Raw genomic sequence first — 16,488 nt, forward strand, 5'->3', positions numbered from 1 at the left:
CAAAAGGTAAATGAAACCTGTTACCAACATTTCCTGGGGTGCTACAGAAAGGAAAAATGGAAAATGGTGCAGAAATACTAAGTAATGCATAGCAATATTTGGTCCTAACCCTCATAACTCATTGCATGTCTTCAGCAAAGCACTGCAGACAGCAGAAAGGGGGAGGATTGAGGTCAGCAAAGTGCCAAAGGTACTGGCCATGAGCAATAGCTTCAGTGGCACTGAAGAGGCGAGAAAAGGAGTATTTCTTAGCATCACCTCTGGAAATAAAACACATGATCAGCTAGGGAAATATCAGGCTATAAGGCAAAGAAGTAGGCCAAAATGTCCACAAGTAAAATGGTAACCAGGACAGGGAGTGACTGAGGGGTGTCTCTTGCTCTCGGCTCCTCTTACCTTGGAAAGCTCTGCTGTCCAAATGCTCCTGCCTGGATGGCTGCTCTGGGACCATGCTTGCCTTACAAAAAAATTACCACCCTCTGCCCACCTCCAGAGCTGTTTCTCAGCACTCCAGCTGCTCACAGGGTTCAGGGCACTGGGGAATGCCACTGCAGAGGAAGGCCAACATCCTCGGTGTCCAGCAAGATTTAAAGAGGATTCCAGGGCAGAGCCAAAACTGGGATTGGACATAAAAAATGGAATCTTAACTAGGTCAAAAATTGTAATTCTGAAAGTCACTGCTACACTGCTACTGCCTCAGTTTCCTACCATTTGTGCTTTAGTAGCCTGGAGGCCAGGCCATATGTAAGATTCTTCAGCATGTAGGGAGTTGGCATTCAGTCATCTCAGATGGCTGCAGTGGGGTCTGCACCTCCCAGGACACACCAAAAACCTGGCAGGACAAGTGGTCTGGCAGAGCACTGGGGTGTCCCAGGCTCATCTGGAACAGAAAGTGCTTCACAGTCCTGTGACCTCGCCACATGCAAGAAAACAACTGTGATGGCTTTGTGCTGGTTCTTCTCTATACAAAGAGGGTCAAATCCCAGGGTCTAGGTTGGAGAACTGTACTATTCGTAATTGGAGTGATTAATTAGCAGTGATTAATTCTTTTGCCCTAAATCCTGAGACCTCACCCATCAGCCTGGCAGAAGAGTGTCACAACAGATGGTGTGATGCTGCAGAAAGGCTTATTCAGCAAGAGTTTGCACTGCTGACATTATTGATGACTGATGAAACCACCAGGTGAATCACACCCGGCAGTTCAACAGGGTATCAGTAAAACACGTCCTTCAACCCACAGTGCGCGTGTGCCACCCGTGATGCCAGTTTAAAAGACTGACGCTTATCTTTGAGCCACACAGCAAATTCCCTGCGAGCAGGAGTCCACCCAGCTGTGGCACAACCACAGACCACTGCCACCCCAAACCTGCTGGGACAGCGTTCCATTTCCCACTTGGGCAAGGCAGCAAGACCTGGCAGAACCCCCCCGCCGTGACTTCCATGAGGTCTGGACGAGGTTTGTGCAAAGCACTAGGTCCATAGGGGACACAGTATGTTAATAATGAAGGCCTGATGCTGAGCACACTGTTGTCAATTTAACAGCATGCTCAGTCCTGGCAAGTGTGTTCTCTCTGCTGGTACACGATCGATGTTCAGACCTTGACAGCTCTCAGAGAATGACCAAGCCAGGCAAAGACTCAATGAGGGACAGCACAAACTCACAGAAGATACCAGATCACGCCCATGGGACTCACAGTCTGAAAGCAGGTCCAGCCTGCAGGGAGCAAGGTTGACAGTCAAACAACTGGGAGGGCTCAAACCTCAGCCAGTCAGGAGCATGGATCACAAAATACTCTTTGCTCAAGTCTATAGAATGGGATTTAACAACATGCAAACTCACAGCTTGGAAAAATTCTGTACTTATTTTCAGCACTTAAAAAAAAAGAAAAAAAGATGTTGCTGTTTAGCTTGAGCAAGAATGGAAACAAGGGCCAAAGTTTCCAAGTTAATGTGCTCTCTTTTCCTGCAACACAGTCCTACGTCAGAATTGATTTCTAAAGCTGAACATGCCATACAAGGGGGTAATTTATTTTTTTTTTTTTTTTTTTAATTCTGGGAAATAACATCTCCTGTAACAATAAAGAGCTTGCAGTTTAACTTTCCTGCCACTCGGGGGCTGTGGTGTCATCTTTGAGACTGCATCTTCCAAGCAATTTTAGCTTGCAGAGGCACCGATGTCGAGATACAATTTAAATCATAGGCTGCACCCCAAATTATTGATAAATTACGTTTGAACCACTTACTATATACTATAAAAATGTCCCTTAATTTGACCTGCCCTAGTTTGTCAAATTGAAAGAGTAACTCTGTGTTTAGTGTAACAAAATCCTCTCCAGATACAAGGAAGGGCCTGGAGAAGTGAGAAGAGCAGACATCATCAGTGAACCTTTGACCCTATGTCCTGCTGCAGTCCTTCATCAAATTGTGACCTCTGACACTAAAACGTAAAACTGAAATTTGAAAGAAGCTCCAATTTCTTTTGAGCCATCACCCTTTGATGGTGTCTCTTGGGGAAGAGGAAGCCAGAATAACTGCAAAATGCATCTGGAATTGCCTCCCTGTCAATCAAAGAGAGCTGTACACTGACCTTTCAGGAGACAGCCGTCATCCTGCCAGGAGAGCAGTGACAGGAATGGTTGGCTTGCTCCACTCAGAAAGGCCAAAGCGCCATCAAAGTCCTGGTGTAAACCCTCGGGGAAGGGAATATTCCTCCGCCTCTGCTGCAGCAGCTTCCTGAGTCACTCTCATGGGGAGTGCTTCCAATTAGCTGCTGTAAGTTGCGATGGGGTTCGTTAGCCCTGGGCACGAGGGGGCAGCTGGCCACTGCACCTCACCGAGCACTGGCCTCCCTGCGCAGTGGTTCGCTGCATAGTTTGCATTGTCCCTTGACAGGCAGATGACACTCCTGGAACTTTTGGATTTTTCTTGTTACACCATCACGTATCAACCCTGAGCCAGCCTGCCAGTCTGCAGCTGGCTAGCGTGCTGGCAGCCTTGCTGGCCAGGCAGTGTGTGCCAAGGCAAGGGAAAAGGCCAAGCCCAAAGCTCCTCTCCTCTGGTGCTCCTGCTTTCCATCAGCCCAGACAAACTTCAAGGCTCCCCGAGGTCTCATATCGCTCCAGGCCTAAATGTACAACCTGGGAGAGTAAGAGGAGCGTGCTGGGTGATGCTGTGGGCACAAGAGTAGCTTCACCACAGCAAACCACCACCCAGATGGGCTGCAGATAGGGAGAGGATGCGCGCTGCAACACAAACATACCGTTTTCTAAACACGAACTCTCACCAGCCTCAACCCATGTCTGTCAGCTCCACAAGCCACTCTCAGCAACAGTTCACATTTAAACCAGGAGCCATGGGCTCTGGAAAAATAGCTGAGTGACACATGAGGTCTCTTTAAAGAGATACCTGAGTCTGATCAGGCAATGGAGAATTTCCTGCAGAAATGCCTGGTTGAAGTTCTCCAGCCTGTGTTTCACTGGAGATCAGACAATACTATCACAGTGATATTTCTGGCTTTAAACTCAACGAAATGGCTACCTCTATACACATACAACATACTTTAAAATATCCGTCATCTTAGCTTAGTGACAAAGTTAAAAGAAAATTAACTCTTATTTAAAATACAAGTCTAATTTTCCCATTCTTGGTGATGCCTGTAACTTCTCCCTCCCTGTGTGTTTGTTTAAGACACCTCTTTATGTTTAGAAGTACATGACTCTGATCTCTTTGCTTTCCACCCATGGAAACGGTTCATGGCTTCATGTCTCTAGTCAATCTCACAAGGTCAGCAGCAAGTACTTCTCCTCTGCTTGCACAAATGCTCAGGTATGGATGAGGAGGCGCTCTGACAGAGTACATGTGGCCAGATCTGTCCCTAAGCTTCAACACTTGAGAGGGAAGGAAGAATCACTAGCATGCAAAGTGTAGGCAATCACAATTGAGGCACAGGCAAGATGAAAACTCTTTAAGCCCTTGGTAGTCAGGCCAGCAATGTCCTTTCGAATGATACTAAAGCCCAGCAAAATGTCCTGTAATAGCTTCTAGGTGTGAGATCACAAACAGAAATTGTAGTGTAAAAGGGCCTTCCATAGTCCGTCCTTTACTGGATGAACCCTGCCTCAGGGGGTTCAAAAAGTGCCACAAGAGGCTGCTGTGCTGCAGCAGAGGAAGGTCATCTTACCCATCAGGTACTTCCACTCAGTGTTCAGGTCCGCTTGGTTGGCCAGGCAGCCCTTCACCACGTTGAGGCAGTAGTTGTTGCAGGGTTTCACGCTGGACATGCCCCGGCAGTGTGGGCAGTACATCAGCTTCATGATGGCGCGGGTGCACTCGTGGCTGAGAGGGACCTGGGGGAGACAGATGGGAGTCAGGCACACAGGCTGGCTGGGGGGGCAAGGGGCCAACTCCCCCCTTCCCTGGGGTGAAGGAGGTTGGCGTGATCTGAAAGGCAGAAGGGATGCCTGGGCTTCCCCTCTCAGCACCTCTTCTTCCCCCCACCCTTTCTTGGTTGTCATCCTTGTCAGAGGGATGGGACCCCCGAGGCAACTGCTAGTTCCTTGGGCTGTGCTTAAACCCAGAGTTCTGAGAAAAACCCAGATGTGAGCACCATCTCCCTTTCAGCCAGGTCTGGTAGCGCAAGGACAGCCTGGGCTGCCTGCTGGCTATAGCTGTGACCCTGACACATGGCACACATGGCACACATGTGCCCTGGCCCTTCTGCAACCAGTGCCACCACTGTGCCCTTCCTGCAGGGAGGGTTTGTTGTCACCACTCGGCAGATGCAGGTGTCCCACCACAAACTGCATCTCCAGCTTCCTGGGGGACGCACAGCAGGGGCCTGGACATGGAAAGCTCTCAGCTGGCATCTTTGCAAAGAAGCATGGTGTTGGGGAATGACTTGAACAATTCCAAAAATACAGGCAGTTGAGAGCACTTGACATGGGGATGTGATTACTCTCTAAAAGAACTTCAGGAGCTGCAGGCAGCTGGTGAAGGGGCCAACACACACTGTGACAGCGGCTTGAAGGCTCTGCATGTGCAGCCGGTGCTTTGCAGAGGTGACTCTGGAGGGGGCTCTGCCACCTTTAATTAAACTACCCTGGTCCCATAAGCACAGAGCCAGAGCAGGTGCAGAGCAGGGTGGCAGCCTTGGCAGTATGTCTCAGTCCCCCCAGACCGCCAGTCATGGGACAGTGTCCCCCTCCAACTACCACAGGCAAGGGGCTGTCTGTGTAAGCTGGGGGATGAATAACAACTTGGCAGACCCTGCAGAGATGCTGGCAGAGCTCAGTGCTCCCCAGTCTTATTACTGAAGTGTTTTCTCCTTTGTGGTCTTTTTCTATCTTTGCTCAGATCCATTTGCAATTCCCTTGTCATTCTTTTAAAACCATTTACAAAAATAAACAGAAGTGTCTGCATGCAAGTCTCCCATGGTACCCAGGTACTTGGCAGTCACAAGGAGCCCAAAAGGATGGAAGGTGATGGAAGGGGCAAATTTCAACATGGAGAAATCCCTGAGCCTCAAGCTGCAGCTGCAATGCTGAGAACTGCCCCTAACTCTTTATTACTTGTGAAAAATACTTTCAACATGGCCTCTTAACTTTCTTCTGTGGGAGTCCAAAAAGATTCAGTTCTGAGATATTCTGAGGAGAACGTGAACATGCTGAGCCCTCTATCAGAGGCCCAGAGAGAAAATCTCTAAGCTTCCCCCCTCCTGAAACTGTGTGCATGGTAGCACCTCACTTCCAGTCAGTCTTGGGAAACAGATGTTGGACGGTGCTGGGGCAGGGAGGAATGCATTAAAATAACCTTGTGAGAACCCTCTTCAGGACCAGGAAAAAAATTTCTAGGTCTCAGAGAGAGAACTGAAATGGAGACGGCTTCCCTCCCTACCTCAGCAGTCAGAACAAGCTCTGAAATCCCTGCGGATTAAACGCTGTGCCCCACCATGGCCGGGGGGGCTGAGCTGTGCAGAGAACACCAGGCAGGCCAGGGCCTGGCTCTGCTCTCCAGGTGAGCTCTGTCTCCTTTCTGGGACAAGTCCTGCAGAGAGGAGCCATCACCTGGCTGCTGTGCAGCTCTGCTGCCAGGAGATGGAGGCTTTGTCCCGCCGCACCGCTTGCTCCATCCCCGCGAGCAGTTGGTGAAGGCACCTCTGTTTCCTGCCTTGGTGATCTGAAATGGTGTGGAACAAAGCAGGGGGACAGGCAAACAAAAGAAGAGTTTAGTTTTCACCTCAGCGTTTAAATAACCACGACTGAATAGTGACTGAAAAGGTAAATGCACGCTGAACGCTAACACAGGCTGTAGCTGAAGACCTTCTGAAATCAGAACATTTACACAGACACCAGGAGATGCAGCTAGGAATGGAGTTGCGACCTCTCACTTCCAGGCAGGATGTTCACGAACATGAATCATACAGGGAAGCCCCAAACAGAGCACGTAACCTGTGTATGCAACCAGGTCCTGAGCACAACTCTGTCTCCGTGTCTTACTGGCACACCCCATCCTGCTTGTCCTGGCTTGTCCAGCTGTGGTCGTGGAGCACTGGAACCTCACACAGCACCAACCGGGTTGCAGTATTTGGGGAGCTCTGGCACAAATGAGTCACGTAGCTGAGCCCTGAAAATGAGACCTTGCCCAGTCCTGACTGGAGGCAGGGAGCAGCTGGATGCTTTGCCTGCACACACGTACATCTGCAGTTGAACGGTGCAGGCCTGTGGAGTGGAGAGAGCTGAAGTGCTTTGGCTGGAACGGGAGAGTGCAAGAAACACCCCTGGGGAGTGTGGACCAGCCATCCAGTGCAGGGAGGAGAGCCACCAGCAGCCAAAAAAACAAAGCTATTTGGTACCCTGCCAGATCCCATGTGGGACACAGAGAGAGGCAAGTGACAGATCTTGGCTCAGAAAAGCATCCCCAACACGCTTAGCTTTAAAGTACTGTGTAAACGCAGCAACTGTACTGGAGTCACCCAGGTGACCACAATGAGCCCATATTTAAATGAAGCATGTGACAGGCCCGGTGGGCATTTCAAAAGTATTTCTGCTTGCAGAATTTATCCTGGTCTCTGCATTTGTTTTTGTGCATGTCATTTTTGACAAAACAGAATCTTCACACCTGAGCACAGCAGTTCCTCAGCTACCAGAGAGAAATTGTGCAGGGCCCCTGTGCCCTGCCACCATGCAGAGCTGCAGAAGGGGAGCAGTGGTGTGTCCCCCCTCCTCAGTGCCCACCTACTCCATCTGGCCTCTGGCACAACCCACGAGTGCAGGCAGCTGCCCAGGCTCCCTGTGATGCAGCTGCCTGCCATCCTGCCATCCTCACCTCCCCCTGACCACGGCTGCCAGCCAGACAAAACCGCCTATCCCCAGCAATACCACCTGTGACAGTGGCTCATGAGATTCAGGCTCAGCTCCTGAGGGTTTTTGGGGGAAAAGTTGCTTTTGCTCCTCAGTAAGGGTAATTTCAGGATGTCAGAGAGGAGCTGTGTGTGTACTGCCAGCCTGTCACTCTCACAAGGTGGCTTTGTCTCCCTGAGGACAATGGAGTGACATGTTGCCCCAGGCACGAGGACCCTGCAGCACCCAGGTGAGGTGGCACCCCTGCCACAGAGCCTCTCTGAAGATGAGCAGGCGACACATCCACCACCAGCTGTTGCTCCACTGAATCTGGCAGGTGTCAAGTGTTCAGCTTAATTTATTGGCAGCAAGAATGAGTATGAATTTGTGCAGGTGGAAGAGGCCAAGCTCCACTCCCTTTCTCCAAAGACAAGTCAAACCTCTCCTGTTGGCAGCAGCACTTCTTTTTCACAGGCAGGCTGCAGAGCTGAACTGAGAACAGAGGGATGAGAGAGCAGGAAGAGGATTTTTGGAGTGTACTCTCCGCATGTTTTGCTTGGCCAGAGCTCTGTTCCTCATCGTTCCTTCCAGCCCATGGACTTCTGCTCCACGCAGGGCACAGGAGAGCCAGGACTTGTGGCTCCCAGAGCCCCTCCCAGCACTAATCCTGCACCTTCCCTTTGGGAAATTTGCAGCATGTTAAGGAATGGAGCCCTGCAGGCATCTCTTAGTCCTTGTGGATTAGTTTGCTGAAGTAAACTTCCAGGGTTTTTTCAGGTATGTTGTATCCACACAGAGCAATCCCAGCCCCAGTTAGTCCAGTTAGGAGGGGCTGAGATTCCCTCCCCTTTGTGGATAGAGAAACACAGCCAGGAGAGCCCCGCAGCCAGGAACACTTTGTGCCCTGCTCACGTCTGGGGTACAGCCGGCCCCAGCAGTGGCACTGGAGAAAGGAGCTCCTCGGGCTGGAACCATGGGACCACGTGCCCTCCGTGGCAGCTTGTTTTAGATAAACACCCCCACAGGGACAGCGAAGCAGTTTCTCCAGGCTGGCAAAGTCAAGACTGACCTCCACCTGCACACTGACACATCTTCATTTCCTTGTGCTTCTGCTTTCATCCTTCTGCCTTTAAAACAACCTGAAACATTATGATCTACTCCCTGCCCAACAGCTAAGACCTGACAGAGAACCCTCTGGCTTCCCAGTGCACATTTGCAATTACTGATAGGTCTATACACAGTGTCCTCTATTAATCGCATATGGCCTGAAAGCAGGAGCATGCAAACTCCTGCAGACAGAGTGAAAGCTAACATCATCTCTTCATCTTTAAATGATCTGGCACAGCATGAAGGCAGTACATGACAATAATTGATTTCTCTAAGTACCGTCAACCTGGCCCAGCCTGTGGCTGGTTCTCCTTGAAGGAGACACAGTTCTCCTTTAACTTTAGTGGCACCTATAGTCCTTTCTTAGCTCAGTGACCTAGAAACTGCATTAAGATGTAAAGAGAACACACACAATACATTGGAGAAGCCATTTCCCAGGGATCTGAAAATAAATGATTAGTGGGAGATAAGGCTTGGAGCCAGGGCACTCCTCATTCATTTATCAGAGGTATAAATAAATATGCTATACAAAGTTAAAATCCACAGACACTGTTCTGATCCCAGTGACATCAGTGGGTACAGTCCCTAAAGTGTAAGCCCAGTGATGAAGTGATAAGGAAAAAAATTATCTTCTAAGATATACCAAAAATAGGGGACAAATCAGTATTGACCAAAAAATCCTTTAATTAAAACTACTTTAGAGCTGGGGATACAGTAGCTGATTCGAGTAGCAATGAAGTAATGCAACAGGAACAGGTGGCTGTCTCATAAAATGCCCCATTCCACCACAAGGGCTGACATTTCAGGGAGGTTGTTATCAGGTATTACCCCACGACTGTGGCTCATTGCAAGTGGCCGAGCTCTGTGCTTTTCCATGGCTACTTTCCAAAGCCTGATGTGCCCATGCTTTGTTGAGGGAGCCACTTGATCAGATGTGAATTGCTGGAGGCAGGTGCTTTGCCAGAGCAAAAGGTCTTTGCAGACTCTCTTGTACCATGCCTGGGAGGCAGCTGGAGCACTTAGGGCTGCACCGCTCCCGGCACAGCTGCCCAAGGTGACCCCTGAGCTGGGGCTCACCCTGCGACAGTTCCACACCCGCGTTTGCAACACAGCCAGCAGAGAATGGACGCGTATAGAGATAATACAGCAGAAAAAATGAGAACACATAACTCTCAACATTTGGAGTGGCATTTTTTCCCTCATTTTTTCCTCCTCCTGAGCAATGTTTAAATCAATTACAGTAAAATTAATGACTTTTGCAAGCAATTTGCTGAGAGGATGGGCTGGGGGATTAGTCACTAGCTGGATTTCTTGCCACCACCCAGCCAATTTAGAAAACATTCAGTGCGAAAGGCTTCTAACAAAAAAAATCCCACAACTCCTGCCATGTATTTTATTGTTATGCTTTCCAAGCAGAGAATCACAGAAACACAGGGGGCTCAGGGATAACAAGCAGTCACATACTCCATCTCCCTGCATTGAGACACATTCAAGAAGAGCTAAGCTGTCCTTCATATTACCTAAAACATAACTTCAGAACAGTTCTGAAGCAAAGACACAGGGGAGGCGAAACTACTTTTAGAAGGGGAAAGCATTCAGCTCCAACAGGTGAGACACAGACACTCAAGGGACTGAAGGCACTTGAGTGCAGATGGCTTTTGGGATGGCCAGGGCTTTAGTCTCTGTAGGACACAGCAGAAGGGCAGCACTCCAGTCAAAATGGGCTAGATTTTTCCAGAGCATAGGAAAAAGCCTTCTCATCCTTCATGTCTTTAAAGAACAAATCAAACTCGTGACTCGCATGTTCAACACAAGTGCACAGACATACAAACTCAGAGATAACTAAAAGGATATTTCATAAAGCCATGGGACAGTTCTCTCTGCCTCACCATTACGTGTTCTTTCACTAAAGCACCCCCACAGGTTATACATTGATTTTCCAACACCACTGACTGATTTGCAGTCCTCTTTTCAGTGTAAGGTTTGGTGCAGGTCACTGGGGATGCAGAGAGGGATGCAGTTCCTCCTGGCCTGAGCCTGGACTTCTCTGAATCTACAACAGTGGGAGGTTTTTACCCTTCTGAACCAGGACCTCATTTGACAGGTCACGCAGACAGAGAGGTGCAAAGAAGAGATGTTTTTTCTGATGCTACCCTAATGCCTACTGCTTGGGAAGTATCCAAGAGCCTCTGAAACACCCCTGGTAACATCATGGCACAGAAAAGACCATAGAAGTGATGATATGAGTTTTCACAAGCTCTCAGTCTCTTTTAGCTGAAAGAGCTATACCCTCCTCACTCCCAAAAGCATTTCTTTATCCAAGCCAATTACTTCCTGAAAAGGTGGCTGGGAAGACCAAAGAACAAAGCACAGGATGCAGAGAAGGAGGCCCCAGGGAACAGCAACCAACGAGGCACTAGTGCTGGGATAAGCTCCCTACATCACGTCAAGGAGTTACAGGGTCTTTTTGACAGAGCAATGATCCTCCCTTCCCCTCCCAGCTTCCTGAGTGTTGGAGAAAGATTGAGCTTTAGGAAGCCACAGGCATCTGGAAAGTCATTTGAACACTGGCAGCACTGAGCGGCTGCCGCAGCAGCATAGCGTGTGGTTGGGCTGCGGGCACAGCATGCCTGGCTCCGGCCACTGTGCGGGGGGAGCCCAGCTCTGCTCCTCTGCGCCCATTGGGAGGTGGCCGGCTCCTTTAGCACCCAGAACCTGCAGCCAAGCTGCAGACGCTGCTTTTGAAGTGCTGGCTTCAAACAAGTAAAAGACAAAAAAAAATTAAAAAAAAAGAAAAAACTCCAACCCCAAATCCTTTCTCCTTTTGAAGCCTTGCTTAAAAGCAAATGAGAACCTGAAGCCTAGCTGCAAGGCGATGGGACTCCACGGCCTTCAGGGGCCTTTAAATACATCTGAAAGGCATTTAACACCATCAAAATAAGCTGAGCTCTTACTGGTATTTTTCCTACCCCCTCTCTCCCCTTGCACATTCACCTCCAGGCTGCTGTGAGCCATCTGTGCCTTGCTTCCCAGGGGAAGCAGGGTTAGGTAGAGGGGAGAGATTTAGGGATGGAGAAAGAGGCCTGGGTGAAAAATAAAAGCTGTTGGAAGTGCTGTCAACCCCCCAGCTTGTTATGGGGATGCAGGTAGGTTGGCTGATGGATGGAGAAGTCCCAAACGCTGTCAGCAAAGGTGTTGTTCTGTGGCTGCTCTCCCAGTCCCCTTCCTGGCTCAAGCCTCCGAGAAACAGCACAGACCCAAGGTGGGCAAGGGGACCTGTAGCACCTGGCTGCAGTTCTGGCATGACGCAGGGAGGGTTGAGGTGAAGACAAAATACCTCCAGGCGCATCAGATATATGTCAAAATGTGTCTGCATGAACGCTCCGATATATTTTTCCACGTAGAAGGACTTACTGTCTGAATGGCCACTGCAACCTCCAGAAGCAGCAGTTAAACCCGGCCACATCAGGCAACTTAGGTTTCCAGACCAAGGGATGCTCTAAGCCAGCAGGCAGCTTTCTAGAGGCAGAAAGCTGGAGACCGCCTGAGGCTTAACGGCTGAGCACAGCTACACAGGCAGCTGCAGTAGCTTCTGTAGCACTCTGGCTTACCTTCTCATGCATATTTTGATTGCAGGTGATAAAGTAAGAGAAGTTTTTCCTGCCAGCTGTGAAAAACCCATTCTGGGGTAGTGTTTAAGGGAAAACAGGTCAGCTCTTCAATTCATAGATCAGGCCGTGCGCACTGGGAAAGGCAGGAGGGTGTTCAGAGCCACTCCAATTACTCCAAATCCTTCAGCTGGAATTGTACAGTTGGGATAAGGTTGTCAGCATGAAGAACAGCAGCTACAAAGAAAGGCCAAGCAGGGGAGTGGATCCTGTGGGGCTGGTGCTGTCAAGCCATCTGCAGGATGCACAGCAGCCAGGAATGCACTCGGAAAGCCAGCCTTGCCCTCTCTTTTATAGCAAGACCGGCACCGGGAGGACAGGTTTGTTTCTCTGGGGAGCTGGCTGGCTCTGTGATTGGAGCTATCTGCAACATGGCAATTTCATGTTGGGAAACCTTTCATTTTTACAGTCTCCTCATGGAAGGAACCTCAAATCCCACAACCAAAAAAAAAAGCAGGGCTATGCTGCTCTTTGCATTTCCACGTGTGCAAACTGGAAATCAGGGCCACGGCTGCTCTGTGCACCAGGTCATCAGCATCCATTTCCCCAGTGAAAGAAATGGGAGCTGCAGGAGCTCCAAGCCCTCTCCTGGCATGGAGGAGCCGGTATGAAGAGCAGACCCCCGCTCTCCCGCCACATGGTCAGCAGCTGCCTTGTGCATCTTTATGCCAGCCTTGATGTAATTAGCACCTTGACGTGTGTTAAATGAACCAAGCTTTCCAATCTTTCAGAATAAAACTCTTAAGAGAAACAGCTGCGGGGCTGACAGAAATATGATTCTTTCAAAGTCTAATGAATTGTATAATCACTTCAGTCATTATTTTGCACCTTCCTTTCACAAATGCTCAGCCATGAGTCCTCGGAGCACAGTGAGTTTTAAGCCTCACCAAGCCCATCATTCAAGATACATCAAGCATGTTTCCACACCCCTGTGAGGGATCAAAAAGCAAGCGGGGGCAGGCGCACCACGCAGGGTGGTGGCTGTGCTGGGGTCTGGTGGCAGGGGCAGGACACAGATGATCCCGCAGTTTGGGGGACCCTCTTGCTCTCACCTCGCTGCAGTCAGCTCGACACAGGGTGAGGGGCAGAGAGGACAGAGCCTGATGCCAAATCCTTGCCCTTCGCACTCCATCAGACCAGAGCTGGTGTGAAGCCTGAGGCTCAACAGGCTGCTTGGGTCCATCCCCGCCAGCCCAGCATCCAAACGACCATTTTACAGACTCAGAAAAATAAATTAAAAAAAAAAAAATAAAATAAAAAAAAGAAGGCTAGGGCAAGGCTAGGGTAACCCAGCCAAACTGAGGCATGGAAACACGGAGCAGAGTCAGCCCTGGCTCCCTCTGCAGCCAGCAATGCCAATGGCTCCAGAATCAGCACAGCCTGCGAAGGTCACTGGACATGAGGGCAGGACCCACAGCTGACCGGAAGGATCTGCACCTGGGATTCCTGTCTAGTGCCTCACTGCCTTCAGATATTAAAATAAGGAAGATTCATGTGGATAGAGACTGCTATCACACTCCTCTCCCCCTAGAGGAAAATACGGCAAGCCACCACTTGCCTATTCAACACACTCCTTGCTCTGTTCATCTGATGCAATTATTTCCAGCTGGTACAATTTTCAGTCCTTTGAAAACTAGATTCAATTGACTTTTAACCACCAGGTAAATATGGGAGACATATATCTGCTTGCCTGCATTATTTCTATTATATTCAGAACACCTATGGGTTTTTATCTCTGAAGGGTTGTGATTTAAACATAATAACAGATAGAAATACTGGCAAGTAATTCCTGAAATACAGAAGGATGTGTTCAACACTGCATGCTACCCATCCAGCTCGATTTGAATCTGTTCAAACAAATTCCAACTTTATTGCAAAACTCTTTCCCTAGTTTTACATACGGCGGTGCTGGAAAACGTCTGCACCTGCAGCCCTGCGGTGCCCAGCAGCAGGCAAATCTCAGTGGCTGTGCCAGGGGCTGTGCGCAAGCAGGAGGGAGCGAGTGCAGGAGCTGCTGCAGGAACTAGTCCCTGAAGGTGCAAGACCTTGTTTCAGCCTGTAGTCTAAGCTGGTTTTCACAGGCAGAGGTGTCAGAAGTGCCATAGGTTTCTCAGCTCCTGGGACTTCAGTCCTCCTGAACACAGACAGACCTGCAAAGCTCCAGCAGTTGTTTGTATCTGTCTGTGGTGAGCTGCATTCCATCCCTGTGGGTGACTCCAGCTCCTGTGGGACCCACTCCTTCCCCCGACCTGTGTCCCAGGTGGGAACCCTGCAGGGCTCTGTCTCACATCACCTCCCCTCGGTTTGTTAAAGCCAGATCTGAGGCTGAACTCCTGTGTGAAGCATCTCTTACCAAGCCCTGTAGAGCTGTCTCTAGGTACAGGTGACTGCAGTCTGAACACAGGAGACTTATTAAACCCCACGTGAGCAAACAGATGATCTCCCTGAAGGAAAACGCCACCTCCTTGGTGGGAGCAGGTCCCAGATGAGAGCTTCTCCCAGATGGAGAGAGAATTTACTGTGGCACCTTATGGCTCCTTGGGGTGAAGCTTGTCCCTGCACAACGGTGTCCTGCCGTCAAGTCATTTTCATAACACAGGAACAGATATCTCTGCCGTGCAAAAACTGAGCGAGAGGTGGGATAACAGCCAGTGAGAAGGAAATAAATGTGATATGAGGTTACTGCCAATCACCAGTGCCATGGAATAACATTTTTGTAACATCCATTTACAAACGCTAACATCTTTTCAGGATCAGGGGGAGGCCAATTTACATAAATGCTTAGTTTTATTACAAATTACAAAAGTGAAATCCTATATATGAAATAAAATGTTATTTATGGTTGTACAAACTTGCTGCTGATGCTCTGAATAAAGATAAACCACTGATAGGATGGAGGTGTGTTACCGAGTACATGGGACAGGAATTCATTGCACTCAAGCTGTTCTAGCACAGTGGCTTTGTATGTTTGTGAAAAGAGATTATATTATTCACTTAATTTTATTCAGTCAGATCAATTTTATGCCCAGCTGACCCAAAAAAGCAACTGGAAGCTGAAGATGAAAGTCAACTCTGTTCTTCCAAGCTATGGAAAAAAGTGGGGTATGAGAGATGGCTACAACCTTAAAGCACAAAAGGACCAGGAATGACCATACTGTCTTTGTTATATTATTGACTTCTTGGAAATGTAAAGCATGTTTAGATAAACATTTACTTCCATATGTATCCAGCACATTCATTTAACTGTTAAAACCACTTATAAAAATTCTATTTTGGGGCTTTTTTAATTGGAATTCAGTTTCCATCCAAATGCAGCTTGACCCACCATGTGTTTAAAAATTACTCATATGGGAAACAGGAAAGCTGCCATTTACCTTATATGAACATAAAAGTTTAAAAAAATAAGGCTGAAATGTATTGTGAGACACAGTATTGCTTAAATGAAAATGTACTGATAGACAAACTTCTTTGGTAAAATGACATACAGGATTTAGTGAAAAAGCCTAAAATTAGTAAAGAAAATCATCATATTTTGTGTCAAAATCAAATGAGAATCTGCCTTAAAAACACCTACTGAGAAAAGAAAATGCAAACAACTACTAAACCCAACTATTTAAGTAAGTGTTTCTTCCTTATGTAGCTGGTGTTGCTTCACATCAATTCCCACTACCATGGGGAGACTTAAAATTCTGGAGCAAGAAGCAACAAAAATCCAGCAAAGTAAAGATTGTCCTAATAACTCACTTTTGGACTGATGGGCAAAATTCACATTTGCTGTGCATGGGGCCACTCTCCTGCCCGCCTGGCGGTGCAGCATGGGCACAGCACTGAGATGCAGGAGGCCAGAAGGACTCCTGCACAGTCTCACTGCTCTTTTTGGGTGTCCTGGTGCAGACGGGATCACCTCTGATACCTGTTCCTAAGACTTAGATGCATGAACAGTATCATAATGTGAGTGATAAATAACCAAACCAGACAGGATAGTCCATGCTGCATCTCTCTGAGGATTTTTTGCTTTATACAGGGTTACCTCTCAGCCCTTGTCATTTTTACCATTTCAGTCTTGCTTCCCCTCCCCGCTCCCAGTATTTCAACTTGGCTGCACCACGTATTCCCTAGAACATGTTCTTGCCCTCATGGTTGAACACAGCAATTGCTTGCACCAAATGTGGATCGCTGAGCAGCAGCTGGCAGGCAGCACGTCTCCCAACACAAGGCATTCACCTGTTCACACAAAGCTCAGAGCTGCAGCAAATGCTATTTTTGGGCAGCTGCCAATCTCACAACCAAGGAAAGGGTCCCAGACAAAACCAGGATATTTATCCTCTCTTGCCCTGGCACGCAGCAGGAGGTGTGCATCACTGGAGTGCAACTTC

General features: G+C 48.6%; 1 protein-coding gene across 1 annotated transcript in view; it reads right to left on the minus strand.

Moving 5' to 3' along the window:
* Positions 1 to 16,488, minus strand: part of GPC1 (glypican 1) — a gene marked incomplete at its 5' end in the record, with an annotated part of 199,888 nt that overhangs the window by 6,571 nt on the left and 176,829 nt on the right. The window contains one exon of the mRNA XM_080349307.1: positions 4,181 to 4,346. Coding sequence (XP_080205433.1) covers positions 4,181 to 4,346 — 166 coding nt within the window. The remainder of the gene's footprint in view (positions 1 to 4,180; positions 4,347 to 16,488) is intronic.

The sequence above is a fragment of the Nesoenas mayeri genome, assembly GCF_963082525.1.
Source record: "Nesoenas mayeri genome assembly, chromosome: 9".
Taxonomy (NCBI): domain Eukaryota; kingdom Metazoa; phylum Chordata; class Aves; order Columbiformes; family Columbidae; genus Nesoenas; species Nesoenas mayeri.